This window comes from Poeciliopsis prolifica, unplaced genomic scaffold (assembly GCF_027474105.1).
Source record: "Poeciliopsis prolifica strain line A6 unplaced genomic scaffold, Auburn_PproV2 SCAFFOLD021, whole genome shotgun sequence".
NCBI classification, from domain to species: domain Eukaryota; kingdom Metazoa; phylum Chordata; class Actinopteri; order Cyprinodontiformes; family Poeciliidae; genus Poeciliopsis; species Poeciliopsis prolifica.
Window position 1 is genome coordinate 6,961,960 of NW_026562396.1, and position 18,371 is coordinate 6,980,330.

Consider the following 18,371-nt stretch of genomic DNA (forward strand, 5'->3'; position numbering starts at 1 on the left):
CGAACAATAAGAGCTAAGGCTCTCGCTATTGTGTGAGTGTCAAAGGATTATGAAAAGCATTGAAATATACTATAAAATTAGTGTTTTAAACAGTTTTATTTTTCTAAAATCTTCATGCACCTTGGAACTTTTTCACATCTTGTTCCACAAAACTTAGGATTTTTATAGTGATTCATATGTTAAATCATTACAAATCAAAAAGCTGTTTTTGGACCCAAGTCCAGCAAAATAAAAGTTTAGAGCTGTGAATGTTACGTATTTGGGTATTTTTTACGATAATCTGAAGAATCTGATATCTCTTTCTCTTTGATATTTCTATCATTTGCTCCAAAACCCTGATGACCTGATTCTGACACCACAAAAGCTGTCGTACTCCAACCATCGCACTGCAAAATTCAGCAATCCTTATTTCTCCCCCAGACCCTGACAAAACGCCACACAATTCAACATCATGCTGCTAACCCTTCAGAGGCGGAAATAAGAGCGCTGCGCACCACAAATAATGATCCGGGCGGAACACGGTGCGTTTCATAATTTAACAAAGCTTCAAGGCAGATACGTTTTCCTTGAGAAATCATAACAATCAAGAGACTTGAATCATTCGAGGAATCATTTCAGCCCTAATTTGTTTACATACTGTTTTACTCTGACACCCCTAAATATAATCCAGCGCAGGCCAGTGAAAGAGGACCTCATGCAGAGTAGAAACCAAGAAGCGGCTCATACTTACTCTGGAGGAGCGGCAGAGATCCTCAGCTCCCTCTGTGAAACATGGTGGTGGCAGTATCATGCTGTGGAGACTCTTTGCTTGTGCCTCAGTTTCACAAAAATACTATTTGGGACAAGAAATTGATCCTAACATTCCAGCCAGAGCTGCGAGGAATGATTCAGCTCATGTCTTCCAACGGCCCAGTTAAAGCTCAGACCTCATAAATGCAGTTGAGAATCTTTGTCAAGACTTGAAACCTTTTATAAATCCAATGAAGAATTTAAAACGGTTTCAGACACTTTCCATGCAGTCTAAAAAAAAAAAAACAGAGTGTGGGACGGCATGTGACGGTAATAAATTCAGATCATCATTTTTAATCTTTTGATCGGTTGACTTCTAAATCCACGCGTGGATCGCGCTGCATCTGTTAATCGCGAACAAAAGCGCGAACGTCTCCAATCTAAATAATTCAGGTCGTTCTTCGCTGCCGTGATTATGCAGCAAGGTGATTGGCAGCTCTGACACAAAACTATCAGAGCCTGGCATCAGAAAAGCTCATATTAGTCGAACTGCCGCGCTGAGATACACCCAGAGAAGCTGCACACATCCTGCAGGGCCGGGGGAGAGTGAGCGGGGCGGAGGGTTTTATCTAAAAGTGTAATTCACCCTGGAGTCACTCTTGGCAGGGATTCAGAGTGATGTCTGCTCCAGAGGTGTTGGGGGAGGTGAAGACACCGAGTCATCACTCAGCAAGCGCTCAGCATCACTGAGACAGAGTTGCATTTGCGAGCAGATGAACGTTCCGCCAAATGCGGCCGGCGTTCCTCTCATCCGCCGCAACGCGGCTTAATCCCGACGCTTCTCGCGCACGTTGCTAAGGAGACGGCCGCGGTCGGCTCAGAAAGTCGAGAGCCTCTCCTGGGGTGATAACGCAGCATGGTTTTCTTTTCACACTTGATTGAGAGGCCCGCTTCACTTCCCAAAACAAAGGCTCGTTCCTCTGCCTGGCTAATAAAAGGAGGACGGACGTTTTCATCATTATTTTTATTAACTTTCGCTCTTCCACACAGTGTGGTCTCTTCTCTGGCCGCAGTTTGCTTTGAAGGAACTCTGGGACGCCTTTAAATGCAAGAGATTTTTATAATTACTGCGTATCCGTGTCTCTGCGTGGCTGATTAGCATTAGCCGTGGCTGCTTATGTTTATTTTGAGGATCTTCAGTGTGTTTAAATGAGCTGACCTCTTGACCTCTGTGGTTTTTGGGACAGTGTTCTGAATATGAACTGAAGGATTTGTTGTTTGTCTGCTTTTGTTATTTTAATTCATTTCTACCTGCGTGGAATCCTGTGTCAAGTTCAAGGATCCACCTGTTTTGTTTTGGGTTTTTGTCCTACGAATTTGAATATGAATGGTTATGAAAACAGCTACAATATTTCCACACTTTATTTCTGATTTCATTCTTCAGAAAACTTCCTTCCACCCACCCGTCACCTGTCCGTCTTTTCTTCTATCCGCTTGTCCATCCGTCCATTTAATGTTCATCTGTCCACTGTTTATAATCCATCTATATCTGTTTATTCATCTCGCAATCCATCCACCCACAGTTTACTGTTTACACTGAGGGAGTCCAAACTTTTTGCATGTGGGGCCACAAAAATGTCAACATTTTTATTCCATTTTTTAAAACAAACTTCTTGTGACTTTATTTCATGTGCTCAAGAATAAACTTAAAAAATGACAGTTTTATTGAAATTTGTTGTTTTATTTTTACAGAAAACAGATCATTGTGCATACAACACACATAATCTTGCAAGATTACGATAGTGTAAGACAGGCCAACATTTTCTACATTGTAAATGCTGATTTATTTATTTTTCTTCTTATTTGGCTTGTAAGAATTGCTGTTGAGTAAAGCAGGTCAGTAGTTATGGTTCTAGCTTTTCCAAAATTAAAAGAACCATGATAAATGGGAATCGGTATTGTACTTTTATACACTTCAGATCAATCATCATTCAATCAGATTTTATTTGTTAGCACCTTTCAGCAACAAGGCATTTCAAAGGGCTTCATAAAAACACAAAAATACGTCAACAAAACATTACGTTTTTTCAAGTCGTTACATTTCAGTTGTTTCATCCTAATCAAAGTCTCCACACTTCTAAGAAGATGCTATTTCCTTTGAAGTAAAATTACCCTAAAAGGTCAAGAAATCATCCATCTGCAGCAACCAACTACTCCAGATTTGCTCAGCTCTAGAATTTGGCCACCCAAAATCTTTCAGAGCGAAGCTCCCCTGCTGCTACGTTAAATTACACAGAATACAGTCAGAAAGTTGCTGCTGTAACAGCGGGAAATGAAGTCTGTCTCAATTCCCTCGGTGCACAATAAGTCTCATTCACCCTGTTTTTCCTGTTTCTCCCCATCCTTTAGGGATTCCCCGGTTTGCCAGCCAGCCATCGCCGGTGTCCGTCCACGTCGGGGACAGTCAGGTGATGGCGTGCGAGGTCAACTCGGACCTGGTTCCCTTCACGCGCTGGGAGAAGGACAAGGAGGCGTTAGAGCTGAGCGACAGGTTGATCCAGCTGCCCAGCGGGGCCCTCGTCATCAGCAACGCCTCTGAGACGGACGCCGGCCTCTATCGCTGCGTCGTGGAAAACGTGGGTTCCTCCAAGTCCAGCGACGAGGCCCCGCTGCAGACCATCCCAGGTGGAGTCAAACTCTGAGACTCGGTCCTAAATAAAAGCTTTTATCCTTCTTACTGTGATGCACGCCAGGTTCCCTCCAGAAAACTTGCTAATCCCCGTGGTGAGGGCACTAGGGCGGTCATCCAGGGTCCTACTGCTTTTGAGTTGACAGAACATATCACTAGGCAATTACATGTTATTGAAAGACAACATGAACAAAACTAAACACCAACTATAAAGGCTTGTAAAAAGCAAACATAAAAAAACACAATTAAAAGAAATATCAGTCAAGTTGTTTCATCTTAATCAAAGAGCCCAAACGTGTTTCATCCTTTATGTGTGACTTGTCACTTTATCTGCTGAAGTTGTTAACATGTTGACCAGTGAAGACATTACCCAGCATCCCTATGTGTTCACATAATGACCGTACTGCGTTTCCAAGCATTCTACCAAAGTCACTGTTTCTGGTCTAGATTCATGTGTATATATAACTGTAATAAATAAATAATCAATACTTAGCCTGGATGCAAGAAAAGCCTGCCAGGCTTATAATACAGTGAGGGAAACCTTGCCGTGCACTATTGCTTACCTTTCCTCTCTGATTGAAATATTTAGCCTTTTGTTGATTTATGGGTTTTTTTTAGTATCTTCCTTGCAACTTTACATTCCAGTTTTATTGTTTAATTACAGAAATCCATTGTGCTCCCTTTATGTTGCTTGTTGCTTTTAGCACGAAGACCAGGGTGAGAACTGGTTTAATGCTAAAAGGAGCCGACTGATTCCTATTAAGTTGAATTGATGCAACAGTAACTCACTTGTAGCACAAAGAGACGCTGAAGTCCGGCGAGGCAGGGTCTCCTCCTGCCCCTCCAGAAGGTTTATTTACTGTGCTGTTAAACGCCAGACCTCCTACCGGCACAGAGGAGATATTGGAGGCCGTAACTCTTGACTTCAATAAGACCTCTGTGGGATTCTACCTCCTTTGTTCGCTCGTAGATGAATTCGTGTAAGAAGAGACCTCGTGAAACCGTTTGAGGAAATTAGATTTTCCAAATGGGCCTAAGAAGAAGTTTCCAATGAGGGGCAGTGATTGACCTACAAAATGTTTAGCCCTATGTAGGCCTGGACGATAAATTGTTCCACAAGTTATTGCGATAACCTGTAATGTTTTTCTTTGAGACAGATAATGACGCGAGAACACATTTTCAGCAATCAATAAACTTTACATTTTATTCTGTTGAAAATAAGTGTCTTACAGTGTTAAATGTAGTTAACACTGGAACTGGAAGACATTTTAAATATCCACAATAAGTGAGCAGAGCAACAGAAACAACAACTAAAATGACTTATGAAGTCACTATGAACAAAACTGTCCTTGAGAGAAAGAGAGAGAAAGGAGAAAAGCGATAAACCATGCAAATTACTGAAACTCGTTTTAATTTATCATGCTATTTATTGATTTATTGCTTATTGCGACAAGCCTCGTTCTAGGTCTTTATGGTTGTTTGCGCTACCGTGTAAAAAAAAAATAAAATGGACTCAGGTTGTTACCGAACACTTCGTCGTTATTGCTGATGTTACTCGGACTTGAAACATAATTAATTTTTTATTCAGCCTTCCTGGCTTCTTTTGAAGTTTATTACTAATCATTCTTAAACTTCACTTCTCTCTCTTTTTTTTCTCTCTCTCGACCCTAAACATTTATTGTTTTTTCCAAAGAACCTGGAGTGGAGAGGAAGCTGGAGTTCCTGGTGCAGCCTGCGTCTGTGGCCAAGCTGCTGGGCGCTGGCGTGCTGCTGCCGTGTCTGGCCACAGGTTACCCCCCACCACACGTCCGCTGGATGTTTGGAGACAAAGCGCTGGAGGAAAGGTACCAAACCTCATTTCCCTTGCATCAACACGTACATTTTAACACCTGAACGATTTTATAAAGATGGTTGTTAAATTTTCTTGCACAATTATTCAGTTATGCAGGGGGGAAAAAAATAGTTACTTTATTGATAGCAATCCTGAAAGTTTCTCTGCTACAGCAGCACAGATAAAATGAAACACACTAGGCAGTGGAGTTACACAATATATCAAATTACATTTGTTATCGCAACATCCATGTTGTGCAATAACACTTTTGCAAGAAGAGCGCTTCAATGCAATTTTAGATAAGATATTATATTTCTAGTGCGGTGCATGCTATGCACGTTCTTTTACTGGTGTTAAACCTCACACTTGATGTACCTATTATTATTATTATTATTGGTTGAGATCCTGAAGCTGAAAAAAAAAGCAATGGGAAAAATGCAACAAAGGAAAAGACAGATGAGAGTCAGAATTGTACAGGTTTGTGATCACAATGGCCAGCAGGAGTGTGGCAATTATACTTATATGAATTCAATAAAAAGAAAATTTGTTCATCCTAAAGACATTTTAAATGTTTCTGTAACTCATACAGGAAAAAATTTATGGTAGCAGTCAGTGTTGCAACAACTCTGAAGAGACCTCTGACTGAAGACATTGTGGCTATAAGGCAGTTTCATGACTTTCATCATATTCTAATGGCTCAATATCCGGCAACACAGACAGTAACATGTCCTGGATTAATCTGTTGGTTGCTAGCAAGCGCTGCTAATCCGCCTCATTTGCTTTTGCCTTTTCCTCTTCAAATTTCTATCAGGCTGTGATCAGAAAGGGAGGCACAAGAAAAATTACAATGCAAAAACAAATCCAGTGGTTCTCACTGAGCACAAAATTATATGAGCTGTCATAAAATAAAATAAAAAACAGTAATTAGTTACCCTGAAAAGTCCTGTAAACATAGAAACGCTTGTTAATTTTCATGTGTTGCAAAAGACAGAATCCAAATCTGTTAACTCAAAATGCCAAACCAGGAAAATTGTTCCCAGTTTTCCCATGGTTGGACATATTTTGTGCTGTGTATAGTTTAAAAAAAAAAGATCATCAGGAGTACTGACGGTTTGCCTTGGAAAAATATTTTGCTTCTCGTCGTCTAGACCAGCAGTTAACGTTCTCCTCTAATCTGGGACAAACGTCCAGAAAACTTCAAAACTGCTGAAACATTGAATTAAATTCAGGCTAAACCTGACGTGTTTAGAGCTGCCTTTTAGTAGTAGTAACTGGAACATCGATCAACATATTGGATGTATACATCGGCTTTTATACTCTGGCAAGTATGAGAGGACTGTGTTGCTGCTTCGCGACCGTGAATAAAGGCAAAAGTGAGGAACCGGGTCCCCCAAACATTAGCTAAAGATAGCTAGAGTTTTCTTTCTGTTGTACTTTAGGGTTCTTGTATAAATATATTTAAGGGTCACTTATATAAGAACCACCCAGTAAGAGCCTGCGATTAGTCCATAGCCAGACTCTGGTCCATTCAATCTCGTTTTTGAAAATCAGCAGCAGTGCTAACACTTTTGCTCCCAGAGCTTCTGGCCTCCCCCAAAAAATAAGAAGCTAAACAGTTTGTCCTGGCGCCTGCGCCCAGAGGTGTTAATGCTTTTCTGCCACTGCTTCCCCCAAGACCTTCACTTCGGAGGAGGGGCGGGGAGAGAGTTAGACTTGCAAACGGAGCCGCTTCATCTGGGAGACCGGTGCTGCCGGGTGGCCGGCTGACGGGAAGCTTCCCAAATAAAGAGCCGAGGCAGAGTGTGCTCTCGCTCCTCTGGCTCTCATTAGCTCAGGCGCTGTGACTTAACGTCCACAGAGAAAATAGCGCTGAACGTGGGAAATTTGATTCTCACCAATTAAGAAAGGAGTTTGTTTACCTCACCCCTAGTTTGTCAATTCTGCAGCATAATAACTTTGTGGGTCAATGCAAAAAAGCAAACAACAAACAAACAAAAAAATAAACCGGGGTTGAAATGAGGCCCATTTATCTAAATCCAGCTCCGGATGGGGATTTGTGCTTTAAGTGAAATTAAATGTAAGGTTGTCACATTGTTAGCCGCCAGGCTCCTGTGTGGCGTGAGCGAGAATGTCATTAGCCCGTCGAGCTGACGGTTCAAAGCACGACTCTACGTAAGCTAAACGTCTTTAATGACTCTGATTGTCTGCAAGTGTTCTGACCTCCAAAGGGAGCCGGCTAAAATGGTCCTTATTAATCTACCTTGTATTAATTAGAAAATAACATCCAGTGCGAATACTCCTCCCCTCTTGGGGCGTCTGTGGGGGTAATTAGCAAGCATACTGAACTATCAGGGAAACCTTGGCCATATTGAAGAGGACGGACAGCCTTTTGCCGTCAGAACACAAACAGATTGTGGAGCAAACCCATTTTCAAGATGTTTCTTTGGAGTTTTTATTTTTTTAATGCAACAGTGGCAATTAAGAAGAACATCAGAGGAATTTTCTGTCTGGTCTCTTTGCGTTGGCCTCTTCCTCCTCGGAGGCGGCGTGTAGGAGAGAGACGAAGCCGTCGGTTCAAACACTGCGGAGTGAATTAGAGGCGCAAAGGGAGAACCTTAAAAGAATAGTTCTATTAGTCTTTGGTGCACAGCACAAACCTTGAAAGTTGAGTTGCTGGAGCTGCATGCGAGTGATGAAAGAAGATGGAAATGAGCGGAAAGTACTGACAGAAAGTAGAGTGACTTACACGAAGCGTCTTCTGCTTTGTTACCCCTCTTGTTTCTGTCATTGTTCTTTTGTTTGTAGACACATATAACAACAGCAGCTCTGTAAGGGGTAGCAGATTTTGTATTTTAAAATGGCTGGTATTTATTTTTTCTAAGCCATATTTTGTCTCTAAAGACATCTCAGATGTTTGATGCTGCAGCTGTTGTTGAAATGTGAAACTGATTGGGCTCTAACAGGGGGAGGCGCCGTTTAGTTTTCTGTACGCCGATGTGAAAGTTTAAGATCAGATGAATTAACTGTGGTTAATTATCTCCCATTTAGTATTTCATTGGTCAGAATTGTCTCTGACAGGTGAATTCAATGATTATCTAACAACTGATGGTCTTCGCTTGTCTTGTCACAGTTGTAGCAGCGGCATATTGTTGCATGACTTGAAACATGAAACACTTGGCGTGATGTTCTACTCCAAGTTGCGGTTCACCCTCTCCTCACATTCAGTCGACTCTTAGCAGGTCCATTCCCAAGGACGCCAACCTTGGCGAGAGTCGTTTATTTAGATTAGGCCCTGCCGCACTTTGACAGATTACGCCACAGTTTAAACTGTTCAGTCAACATTTATTCTAAGTAAATGTCCTGTATGTCATTGATGGCGTCCCCAGACATAAGTGTGCAAAGACGGAGGGCGGGGGAGCGGGTGTTCAGTGGGTGGAGGGGTCCTTTGAACGCCTCGTACGCGCCGGTCCCGATGACACTCATGAAAAGGACAGTCATCTTTTGTTCTTTCGAAGGATCACTCCGTCACCTACCAGAATTCCCTTGCAGTCAGTGAAAATGGATGCATTATGCATGGCGGCGAGTGGCGGCGGAATTGACGGGGCATGCAAATCGCGCCTCATCCGAACCCTCCGGGTCGCACTGTCTCCTCCGCGCCTCCTTCTCTCCCGCCGCTGATTTGAATACGACTGTCAGCGTCAGGTTTTACCGGCGTGCAGAACGGAGGATCTCTGCGTGCGGGATTTGTTTGCTATTGGGTTTCTCCTCCCCCCTCGAACTCACTTTGCTCATTTCAGATGAAAACGTACAAATATATATAAATACATACAGGTAGCCGCTTTTATGAACACAGAGTTTGTCCTTTGTGTTTATTTTACTACCTTGAGAGAACAAGAGGAACATGAAGAAAATGAAAAATTACTCTCCATCCAGGAGTTTTTATCACGTTTTAACAATCTGAGTTATTCAGAAATCATCTCCATCTGATGAGATTCGGTTAGCAGACTTTCTCACTCAGCAAGCATCTAATTTCCTTTTCTTTTTTATTTATTTATTTTTTGCTTAGTAGCAACAGTTGGTTTCAGGCGTCCTTGGGAAGATCGGATCCAGCTTACAGAATACAACAAAGGCTTGCAGCATTGTGCGTAACTTTGTCAGCCTTGCTCGCAGCACAGGAGGAATCGGATCGAGGTTTGTTTATTTAGTTTTGTCAGAATGTGAGGTTGGAGGCAAGTTTCACTGCCACTGGTAAAAAAGTCTGAATCACCCCAGCTCTGCCTCGTGTCCTTCTGTTACAGAGGCCATCAATATTCGACTCTCGCTAAGGTTGAAAATAAAATGCGGGCTTTTTCCATGTTTTTTAGGATTTTCTAAAGAGCTGGTGCTGAGTTAAATTAGACTCAGCTCAGCTTAATTTACGAAGCACTAAATCAGCCTTAGTGGAGAATGTGCCGTTTTTGTTTTTTTCTGTCTTTTTTTTTCTTGCTGCTGTAAATGTCATTGAAAAACATTAGAAGCAATTAATACTGAACAACTTGGGTATTTCAGTTCATAATGGATTACTAAAAAATTCCATAATTTAAAATTAATGCTCTCAGATGTCGGTGCTTGTTTGCAATTCGGTGTTAAAAATAAAGTATTGTCTATTCCCATTTAACTTTTTCCACAAACTATTAGCTTATGCTAATGATTTCTAGTAAATTTCCTTCATTAGCTCTTACAGTTCCCAGGTGGAATCGTCTGATTCCATCCTCTGACATTTTCACAATTCATTCATGAAAACCAATCACTTTGGACTCACATATTGCAGTATTATTATTATTATTTTTTGCCATAAAATGTGCATCCACTCTTTAATGCACTCTTAAATATCTTGTTTATAGATTCAAACAGCGACAATCTGCCTAGCCCCAGCGGAAAGACTGACTTTTGTAAATTGCTTTTTGAGCCACAGCTCTTTTGGTTGCAGTCGCTCATAACTGTCCGCCGTCTTAAACAAACTCGTAAAGTGGCTCTGCTCTTCGCACCGCCAGTGTTGCTGCGTCAACAACACCCACACTGAGGAATGTCGAGTTTAAATTGTCGGGTTGTTTCCAAAGGCGTTTTAAAATAAAGTCTCGACATAAAACCAAAAAGATTTGACTGCTTGCAGTGAAACGGAACCTTTGTGTTTTTCTCCGAAATTGAAAACCGCAGCATGCGATTGGCGTTATCGTTCGTTTAACGTGTTAATCCATATCCGTCTTTTTTGAAAGTCAGAAGAACGCGTCGGTCGACGCCACATCTGATGAGGGAAACGTTAAATTCTTCACTTTGTTTGTCAGAATGAGGATGTGCAGTTCCAGCTTTTTTTTTTTTTTTTTTTTTTTTTTTAAATGCGGGGCTTTTGATTGTGTATCTGCTACAAAGGCTGAAATCAAATCTTTTTTATGCATCATCCCTGTGTGGCTCCTTTTCCGGGAGAGTTTTACAGCATAATAAATGGAACAGAATGGAGCAATTGTGTTCAGCCCTATAGAGTGGCTTTGTAATGAAAGAGCATATTTAATTTAGTTGTAAATTGATGTCAGTTCTGCTTAGCATAACAAGTAGCGGCTATGTTCTAGTTTTAAATATATACAGAAAATGTTTTTCTTGTGAAAATTGCAACAACTATTCTATTTTTTTTTTTTTTTTTTCCCTGAACAACAACAAACTAAAAAACATGATATTTTAATAAAGCTAGCAAAGCAGTCTGATTTCAGTACAAAGTAGATTTAGATCACTGTAGAGTCAAAAGGTGAAAAGGTTGTTGCTTATTTAAAGGGAAGAAAAAGAGCAAATAACGTCATTAACGTTTCAAGTTGATCGTTTTTATCTGGACTTTTCTGGATATGTTTTTTTTTTTTCAGGACAAAGGTGACTCTCGCTTGATTCCCCCAAATTTAATAATTAAGTTATTTTTTAATCCACTCTTTAGTCAAGATTAATGGTTGTTTGTTTTCCGATTTGCTGTTAAATTAGAAGCAGAAACATGGCTGATGAAAGATGGATATTTTGTGACGTACATTTTCAACCTGGAAGAAGATTTTAATTTACGGTCAAGGGCCGCGCAGAGTTGTTCCGAGGTCCTTCCGATCCAGGTCCATTAAAGATATATTGTATTATATCAGAACCTTGTTTTCATTATATTTTGTGATATTTTATGGAATTACAACTTGAGGTCCATGTGGGATATCAATGTAAGCTTCAACATAGCAGAGAATGTTAAAACGTTGAGGAGCTTTAAGAGAATACGGTGAAGTGTTTCTGGCATCTAAACTATGAGCATTCATTATTAATTTAGAATATATATGAGCAACACAAAGACTACTTTTTGAGAAAACGAGGACCTCATTAAAGCTCGTTTAGTTGCTCCCGCCATGTTTTAGCCACACGGATGCTGCGGTATTGGTAAAGTCCTTCACGGCCTGGCTGTCAGCTCTTCCTTTAGTAAATATCTGAGTCTGCCCCGTTTAAAACGGTTATTGTCGCCCCGTGGTGCGCCACGTCTGCATATGTGCACCACGGGGCGAACCAGGTTTGTTTAGCTTTAAGAGACCTGCAGGATCCACCAGAGCCATCTAGATGGATATTACGTGAGTCCTGAGCTGCAGGCTTTTATTATATTATGCGCTAATCAAGCGATCAGTTTATTCTTGGGAACCCCGGCAAGGTAAGCGAAAAAGCAAATAAAGTCAGGTATGCAGGAGTTGTTTTTGTCTCCAGGGCCCCTGCAGCTCTTTATTACGAGCCAGTGGAGGACAAAAATGTTTTCTTGGCTGAGTCACTTGAGAAGCTCCAGTCTGTGATCTTGGCAGCAGCTTGTTGTTTTTTTCCCCCCTTTTCTTTCATTAATTTCTCCACTTATGCTTTTTTAGTCATTCACTGACTCCTTTCTATACCTGGTCAGACTTTTTACCTCCTTTTCGCCTTTCACATTTCTTTTCCCAGGATTGTATTTCACCACTTATTTTATTTTATATGGTGTCTAATCAGAAGGGACTTATGAGAATAAAAAGTAATCGCAAGAGCCTCCTGGCCAATTTGGTAGTCGGTCAAACGAGTTCATAGTTTTCTTTTTCTGCTGATCCCGTGGTGACAGTGGTGATTCGGATGGGGCGACCTCTGCACTAGTACTGATTGCTCCGTGGCAACACACTCCTGTGCCTCCATCAGGAACCCGCAGGAACAGTGTTTCTGTGGTCTGCAGCCTGCTGACCCTTCCACTAGTCTATGTTATGGATGGATGGCTGACCTCCCCAGGCAGGATGGCAGAACACAGTACAGGATTGTGGAAATCTTTCAAAAGCAGATGAACAGGAAAGGAAGGAATACATGGTTTGTGCTGAAACAGTTCATTGATTTACTTCTAGATGATCCTAATTGATTGGCTTCCTGAAACATCCTGCGCTGACACAGCTCAAGCTCGCTTCCTCTTGGAAGTCGGAACAGACATCCCCTTTTCAGATGAGCTCTTTCACTTGAGACACACTCACACTAAGCAGAATGAGGAATTGTCGGACTGTATGTATTTTCAAACACCCGAAGAAAAGAAGCTGTCACAGCCTTTTGTGTAGCGTACGGGACAAAGGGCCAAAAGTCTGAATGGTTGTCCTAGCGAGAGAATCTGCAGGAATGCCTGGCACAGCAAACTCGGATGTCTTTTTCAGAGGAATTTTTTTCTTCGTTCATTCATCAGGGGGCTTGGCGTGCATCCCGCCTCTGAAGAGTCAGCCATGCTCTCCACTGTGAACAAAGGTCTATGCAAGACACTGGCCATTTCTGAAGTCTTTCATTTGACTGTGGAAGAGCAGAAAAGGCAGATTGTTACTTCATGTCGCTATGATTCTCCCACCTCAGAAATCCATGATGTTCTCTGCTGGGCTTTTTGCTGAGTTTGGTAATTTTTCCCCTCCAAGTGTTTCCTTTATCTTTGCTTTGCTGTCACAGTACGGCATAATGTCTTCAGATTTTAGACTTGTCGCACTTATTTCTCGTTGACGTCTTTAAGGGTCGACTGCTTCCTATAACATGGCTTCATTGACCTTCAAAGTCCTCTCCTTGTAATAATGCTGAAACAGTGATGTCATCAGGAACATCAGGTTGAGCGCCGCTCCAACGCACGCAGATGGCCTCACTGGCCGCTGTTGCCAAACCAGGACTCGTCATGAGGCGAGGCAGCAGCATGGATGTGGAAAACCTACATAGTCACTTGTTTAATAAATCAGCGGTTTTGTTTTTCTGCCTCTGTGTAAAGCCTGTGTTGCGTACAGTTGCCCTCTCTGGATGCTTGCTCAGCCGACCTGCTGGTTGCTCCTCGTCTCTTGTCTTTGCTTCTCCCTTTGTGGACGCTGGACCTCTCTCCGTAAGCTATCGATTGCAGCTCTCTTCCCTCTCTGCCGCCTCTTCCTGCTCCAGTGGTTGTTGAATCCAGCCAGAGCTCGGCCGCAGTCTGCATCCCACTGGGACTATTGTGAAAATTAAAATCAGGTCTGTTTAAACTGGTGGGTCACTGGTTCTCGGGGAAGATATACAAATAGATATGAGGTTCCTATTTTTAGCATTAGGTCTAAATAGACAGTCTCTCTAGAACTTTCTAATTACAAAAAAAAAATCCCTGTTTTTTGGTTGTTACTTTGGAAATATGTAGGATTTGCAAGTGAAAGAAACACTGCCACCTGCAGGTGATAGAGCCCAACCTTTTTGAGCATTTATGTGGAAAATTTAGCAAGAAAAATGTGGGGATCTGGACGCCCTGAATAGAAATAGAATATTAAACGCTTATGATCAATCACTGAGTGCTCGGTTTCCTTGCCTCCGAACCCTTAGTGTTGCTGCGTTCATTTGTTTGCAAATGTTATAGTTTTATTGATATGGATCCTACGCAGCCTGGAATTTCAAATAAGTATTTTTGCACTTTTGGATACATATAAAAAAATATTTCAAGAGGTTATTTCTTGCGGTATTATGAAAGTCTGTCCATCCAACCAACCAAATTTATTTTGAACCTATTTTTCAGTTTATGTCAAAATTTAGCTACACAACAGACCAGTAACAAGAATTCACATTTTGGTTAGAAAAGTATTAGAAAATCCACATTAAAAGGGGAAAAGCAGACTTTATTCACACTTGTAAACATCTGTGATTATGATGCTTTTAATCCTATGCTTGTGGAGCATAAAATCAGCTCTCCAAGTCCAATCTTTGCTGGATTGCAGACACATGTCACCAGGAGACACCAATAAACTGATGAAAGAAAATGAAAACACATGTCAGGATGATGCAACAGCCTGAGCAGTTGTCACAGTACAAACTGCAAAGACTTTCAGCTCACAGTCTCAATAAAACTTGCCTGCGTTGTAGTCATTCCAGATGGCAGGCTGTACATAGGATCTTGAGGGATGGCAGCAAAATAAAATATGAAGGCATCTGTTCCAGGACTTTTATTTTTCATCGCTCTATGCTACACTACACTACACGGGCGACTGAAAAATCCCACCTTATTCTTTCCAGGCTGAATTGGCGGAGCGCTGCTGGAACCTCTCGTAAAAATGATTGTTGATGAAGATGTGGAAGGAGCTCAGATTAACTTGGTTTTCACCCACCTGGGGCTGCTTTTAGGGCATTTTATTAATTTATGGATGTTGTGACGGCGCAAAAGAAATGAGGGCAGACTGTGGAGTCAAACTCCGGTCAGTAGAGGAGCGCTGCTCTCCTGGGAATGCACTTGTTTCTACTCTGAAGTAAAAGCGACAGAGGACTGTACCTCATCTATACCTACAGCAAGCGCGATAAAAATGTGTCGCGGCTCATGGGAGACCTACTTTATTTTTGATGAGCAGCGATCCCTGAATCTCAATGAAAAAGCTTTTGCTTATGTCTAACTTTGGTCCCGCTTTCTGTTTTCAGCGATGGTCGTGTGGAAGTGACGGGAGGCGGCAGCCTCCAGATTTCCAACATTACGGAGGAAGATGGAGGCGTGTACACCTGCGTGGCGGAAAACTCCAACGCCACCATCGAAGCCCAGGCCCAGCTCACAGTTCAAGGTGATCTAGTCACACAGCATCCGCTGGTTTCTTCCAAGTTTGGATTCTGATCCACAAAACAACAGTGGCAGAACCACTGGGCCCAGACATTTGCTGATTGACGCTAATATACCAGTTAGACAACACCATTAAGTAAGTGAAGTTTTATTTGTATAGCACCTCTCACAAATAAAATTTGATTAACGTGAAGGATTTCTCTGAAAGTTGTGACGCGAGCCATCGTAAAACAACACCAGTAAATCCAAAGTCCAAACACAAGAAGCCTCCACAACCATAAAACTATTGTTAATTACTCTCGTCGCAATAGTTCATACCAAAATATGCAAAGAGGACTTATTTTGATTTTTGGAAATTATCTGAAGATCTTTAACACGGTGTTTAGTGGCCCACTTGTTTATATTGTCTGCTCTCTGCTGTATAACTAAATACAGCAGAGAGCAGAGTGGCTTAAACATAAGACTTCTTCAATGTGAGTAAAGACATCAAATATCTAAAAACAGAAAATTTGAAGACTATCTGTGCTGTTTCTGCCTCAAAATCTAAATTATATCCATTTATATTGATATATTTACATCTGCCCCTTTTAGGCACAGGAGCAAATGGTTAACAATTGGTTGCTATGGCGATCCCCACCCTTCGCAGATGAAAGGCGGAGAAGCAAACCTTCATTTTAGGCCTCAAACAAAGTTGCTTTATGCACTTACAAGTCAACATTATTGAACAGTGAGAGTGGTTAGGCTGCATGTGAAAATTGCTTTTTATGAGCCTGCAGTGTTTCGTCTGGCAGATCCGTGAGGTTTTACTGTCAATGCGCAGGAGAACATCGAGGACAGACATAATGGAAGCTGGCTCTATGATATCTGCACTTTTGGGTTATTTTATAGAACACTGTAATTTCGACAGCAATGCCTGACACCGGTGACTGAAGGTAGACATAAATACTCTATATTTTGAAGAACAACTGTGAACATGAAAATGATTTGATTTCCAAGTGTTTCAGAAAATGTCAAAGTCTGGAAAGTCTGAATATTCTGTGGTGAAACCCAAGATCTGTCCAAACAAAATGGCACCGTTAACACAAATGAGCTGAGCTTAAAATCTTTTTATCCTAACAGCTTGTGTGCCCTCTTACACAAATGCACTGTGAGTACTGTGCATTGGTGGATTGACATCTCTTATCAAGCTACCTAAAAAAATGTTATTAGTTTTCAAAAAGTGTATAGTTTGCGTTTGACTGTATAAACTCCAACACTTACAGTCAACGTCTTGTTGAAACACCCATTACCTTTTCAGCATAAGCCGTCGTTCCCTCTGAACGTCTTTCGATGTATTCACAGTGATTGGTGTGCAATAAAATGTCCTGACTCTGTGCTTTTGGCTCAGTGTTTGGAAATCATCTAGCAAACTTGTACAGACACCAAAGAACAGTCTGGCTTTCGTCAGTCAGTAAAATACAGAACAGTTGCTCTCTCGGCAGATCGGTGCGTTCTTTGGCAAACTGTGACGTCTTTACGTCGTGTTGGAACCTCCTAAAGCTGTCTTCTCATCGCCACAATACAAAACACGTAGCTGTAGATCATCTGTGATCGGCCTGGGGAAGAGTGATCATTGGCTCACTCTTACCCACTTTGAATTTCCTTTCGAATGGTGATTTTCCATTTTCTTCAACATCTTTTTTTGCCATCATCTTCTTCACTTCTTTATATTTGTACTCCTCTTTCGCCTGTGTTTTGACTAGAGGGGAGTCAAAAAACCTCTGGAACCAGAGTGGATTTTATGAGTGGCAGTAAATGTTTAGACTATTGGGTCTGCTGGGTCTCTACTGCTCTGCTGCAGCTACTGGTCTTTGAATTGAACCGCTGGCTCTTAAAAGCAAAATTTGACTTGAGAAAAGTATCGAAGTGCCAATTCATTCAGGTAAACTCCAACCTTCGGTGCCTGTTTAAGCTTCAGTTGGTGTTTCTCGGTGAACTTTGTGCCAGCTGCTGTTCTCCAAGTAGCTTTGGCCGAAATCTTGTTAGAGATTGATGGAAAAAATTTGAGATTTTCAAAACCGTACATTTTTTTTTTTGAGTGTGTGGGTTTCAATCCAATCTTTGGGAAAAATCAAGTTGGCATGAAATCATCAACTGCTAACAGCACAAGCGAACTTCGGCGCATTCGCATCGACTCCGGTAATTACACTTGTAATCAATCCCTCGGGTTTTAAATCATCTTGTCGTGGCTGAAAATCACCTGATATCCTGAAGTATTAGTGACTTTATTGTTTGGGCTACGTTAGAAACAAAGTGACAGTGCCACTTGAACAAATGTGCAAATTGGAATTGGGCGAGAGGCAGCAGCAAAGTCAAGTTGCATTAGCCGCTGAGGAGAGTGCAGCAGAAGAGAGCAGAGTCTCTGCAGATCTCGCTGAACTCTCAGATCATCCCTCCATCAGCGAAAACAATCTCATTTCGTCTTATTATGTTTGGGAATGAGGTTATTAAAAGCCCCTGGACACGTATCTCAGACATAAAACAAAGCCAGAGAGAGTTTGGTTGGAAAGGCAATGAAACAAGTGAGACGTATTTCTCGCATGTGAGCCACTCCGAAGCAGAGCAGATGATTGTCAAGGCAGAGACAAGCAAATCAAACGGAGCCTGAATAGTTGCGTAGTAATTGTCATTAAAATACACTTGTGGACTTGGGTGGGTTTCCCGACCGCTCCGAGTCGACGGGATTTTGGCTCAAAAGACTCGAGGAAAGGGGAGAGGGATGAACTCCCCGGGGCTCATTCCGACGCTTTATTGCACTTCACACGCACACCCGCCGTGCCACGACTTCCAAACCCCTCTGCCCAAATCCCTTCATCTCCTCCTCACCCCTCGCCCTTCCTTCATCACTTCCCGCCACTTGCCGTGATTAAAGGAGGCCAAAATGAAAAATTGGATCGGGTCACAGGAAGACACCTCGCTTCATTCGTTTCCAACCCTTGGAGTCCGCCTACCGAATTCCCTCTTAAATCCTCCACACGTCCTGCCCGACCTCCCTGACACACTACAGGATGGATCAGCAC

At 41.9% G+C, this 18,371-nt stretch overlaps 1 protein-coding gene across 10 annotated transcripts in view; it reads left to right on the plus strand.

Annotated features, from left to right (window-relative positions):
• Positions 1-18,371, plus strand: part of neo1a (neogenin 1a) — a 190,933-nt gene that overhangs the window by 102,512 nt on the left and 70,050 nt on the right. For all 10 annotated transcript variants that reach the window (XM_055044947.1, XM_055044949.1, XM_055044944.1 and 7 more), the window contains 3 exons: positions 3,139-3,414; positions 5,112-5,262; positions 15,180-15,316. In XM_055044947.1, the coding sequence (XP_054900922.1) occupies positions 3,139-3,414; positions 5,112-5,262; positions 15,180-15,316 (564 nt within the window). The remainder of the gene's footprint in view (positions 1-3,138; positions 3,415-5,111; positions 5,263-15,179; positions 15,317-18,371) is intronic.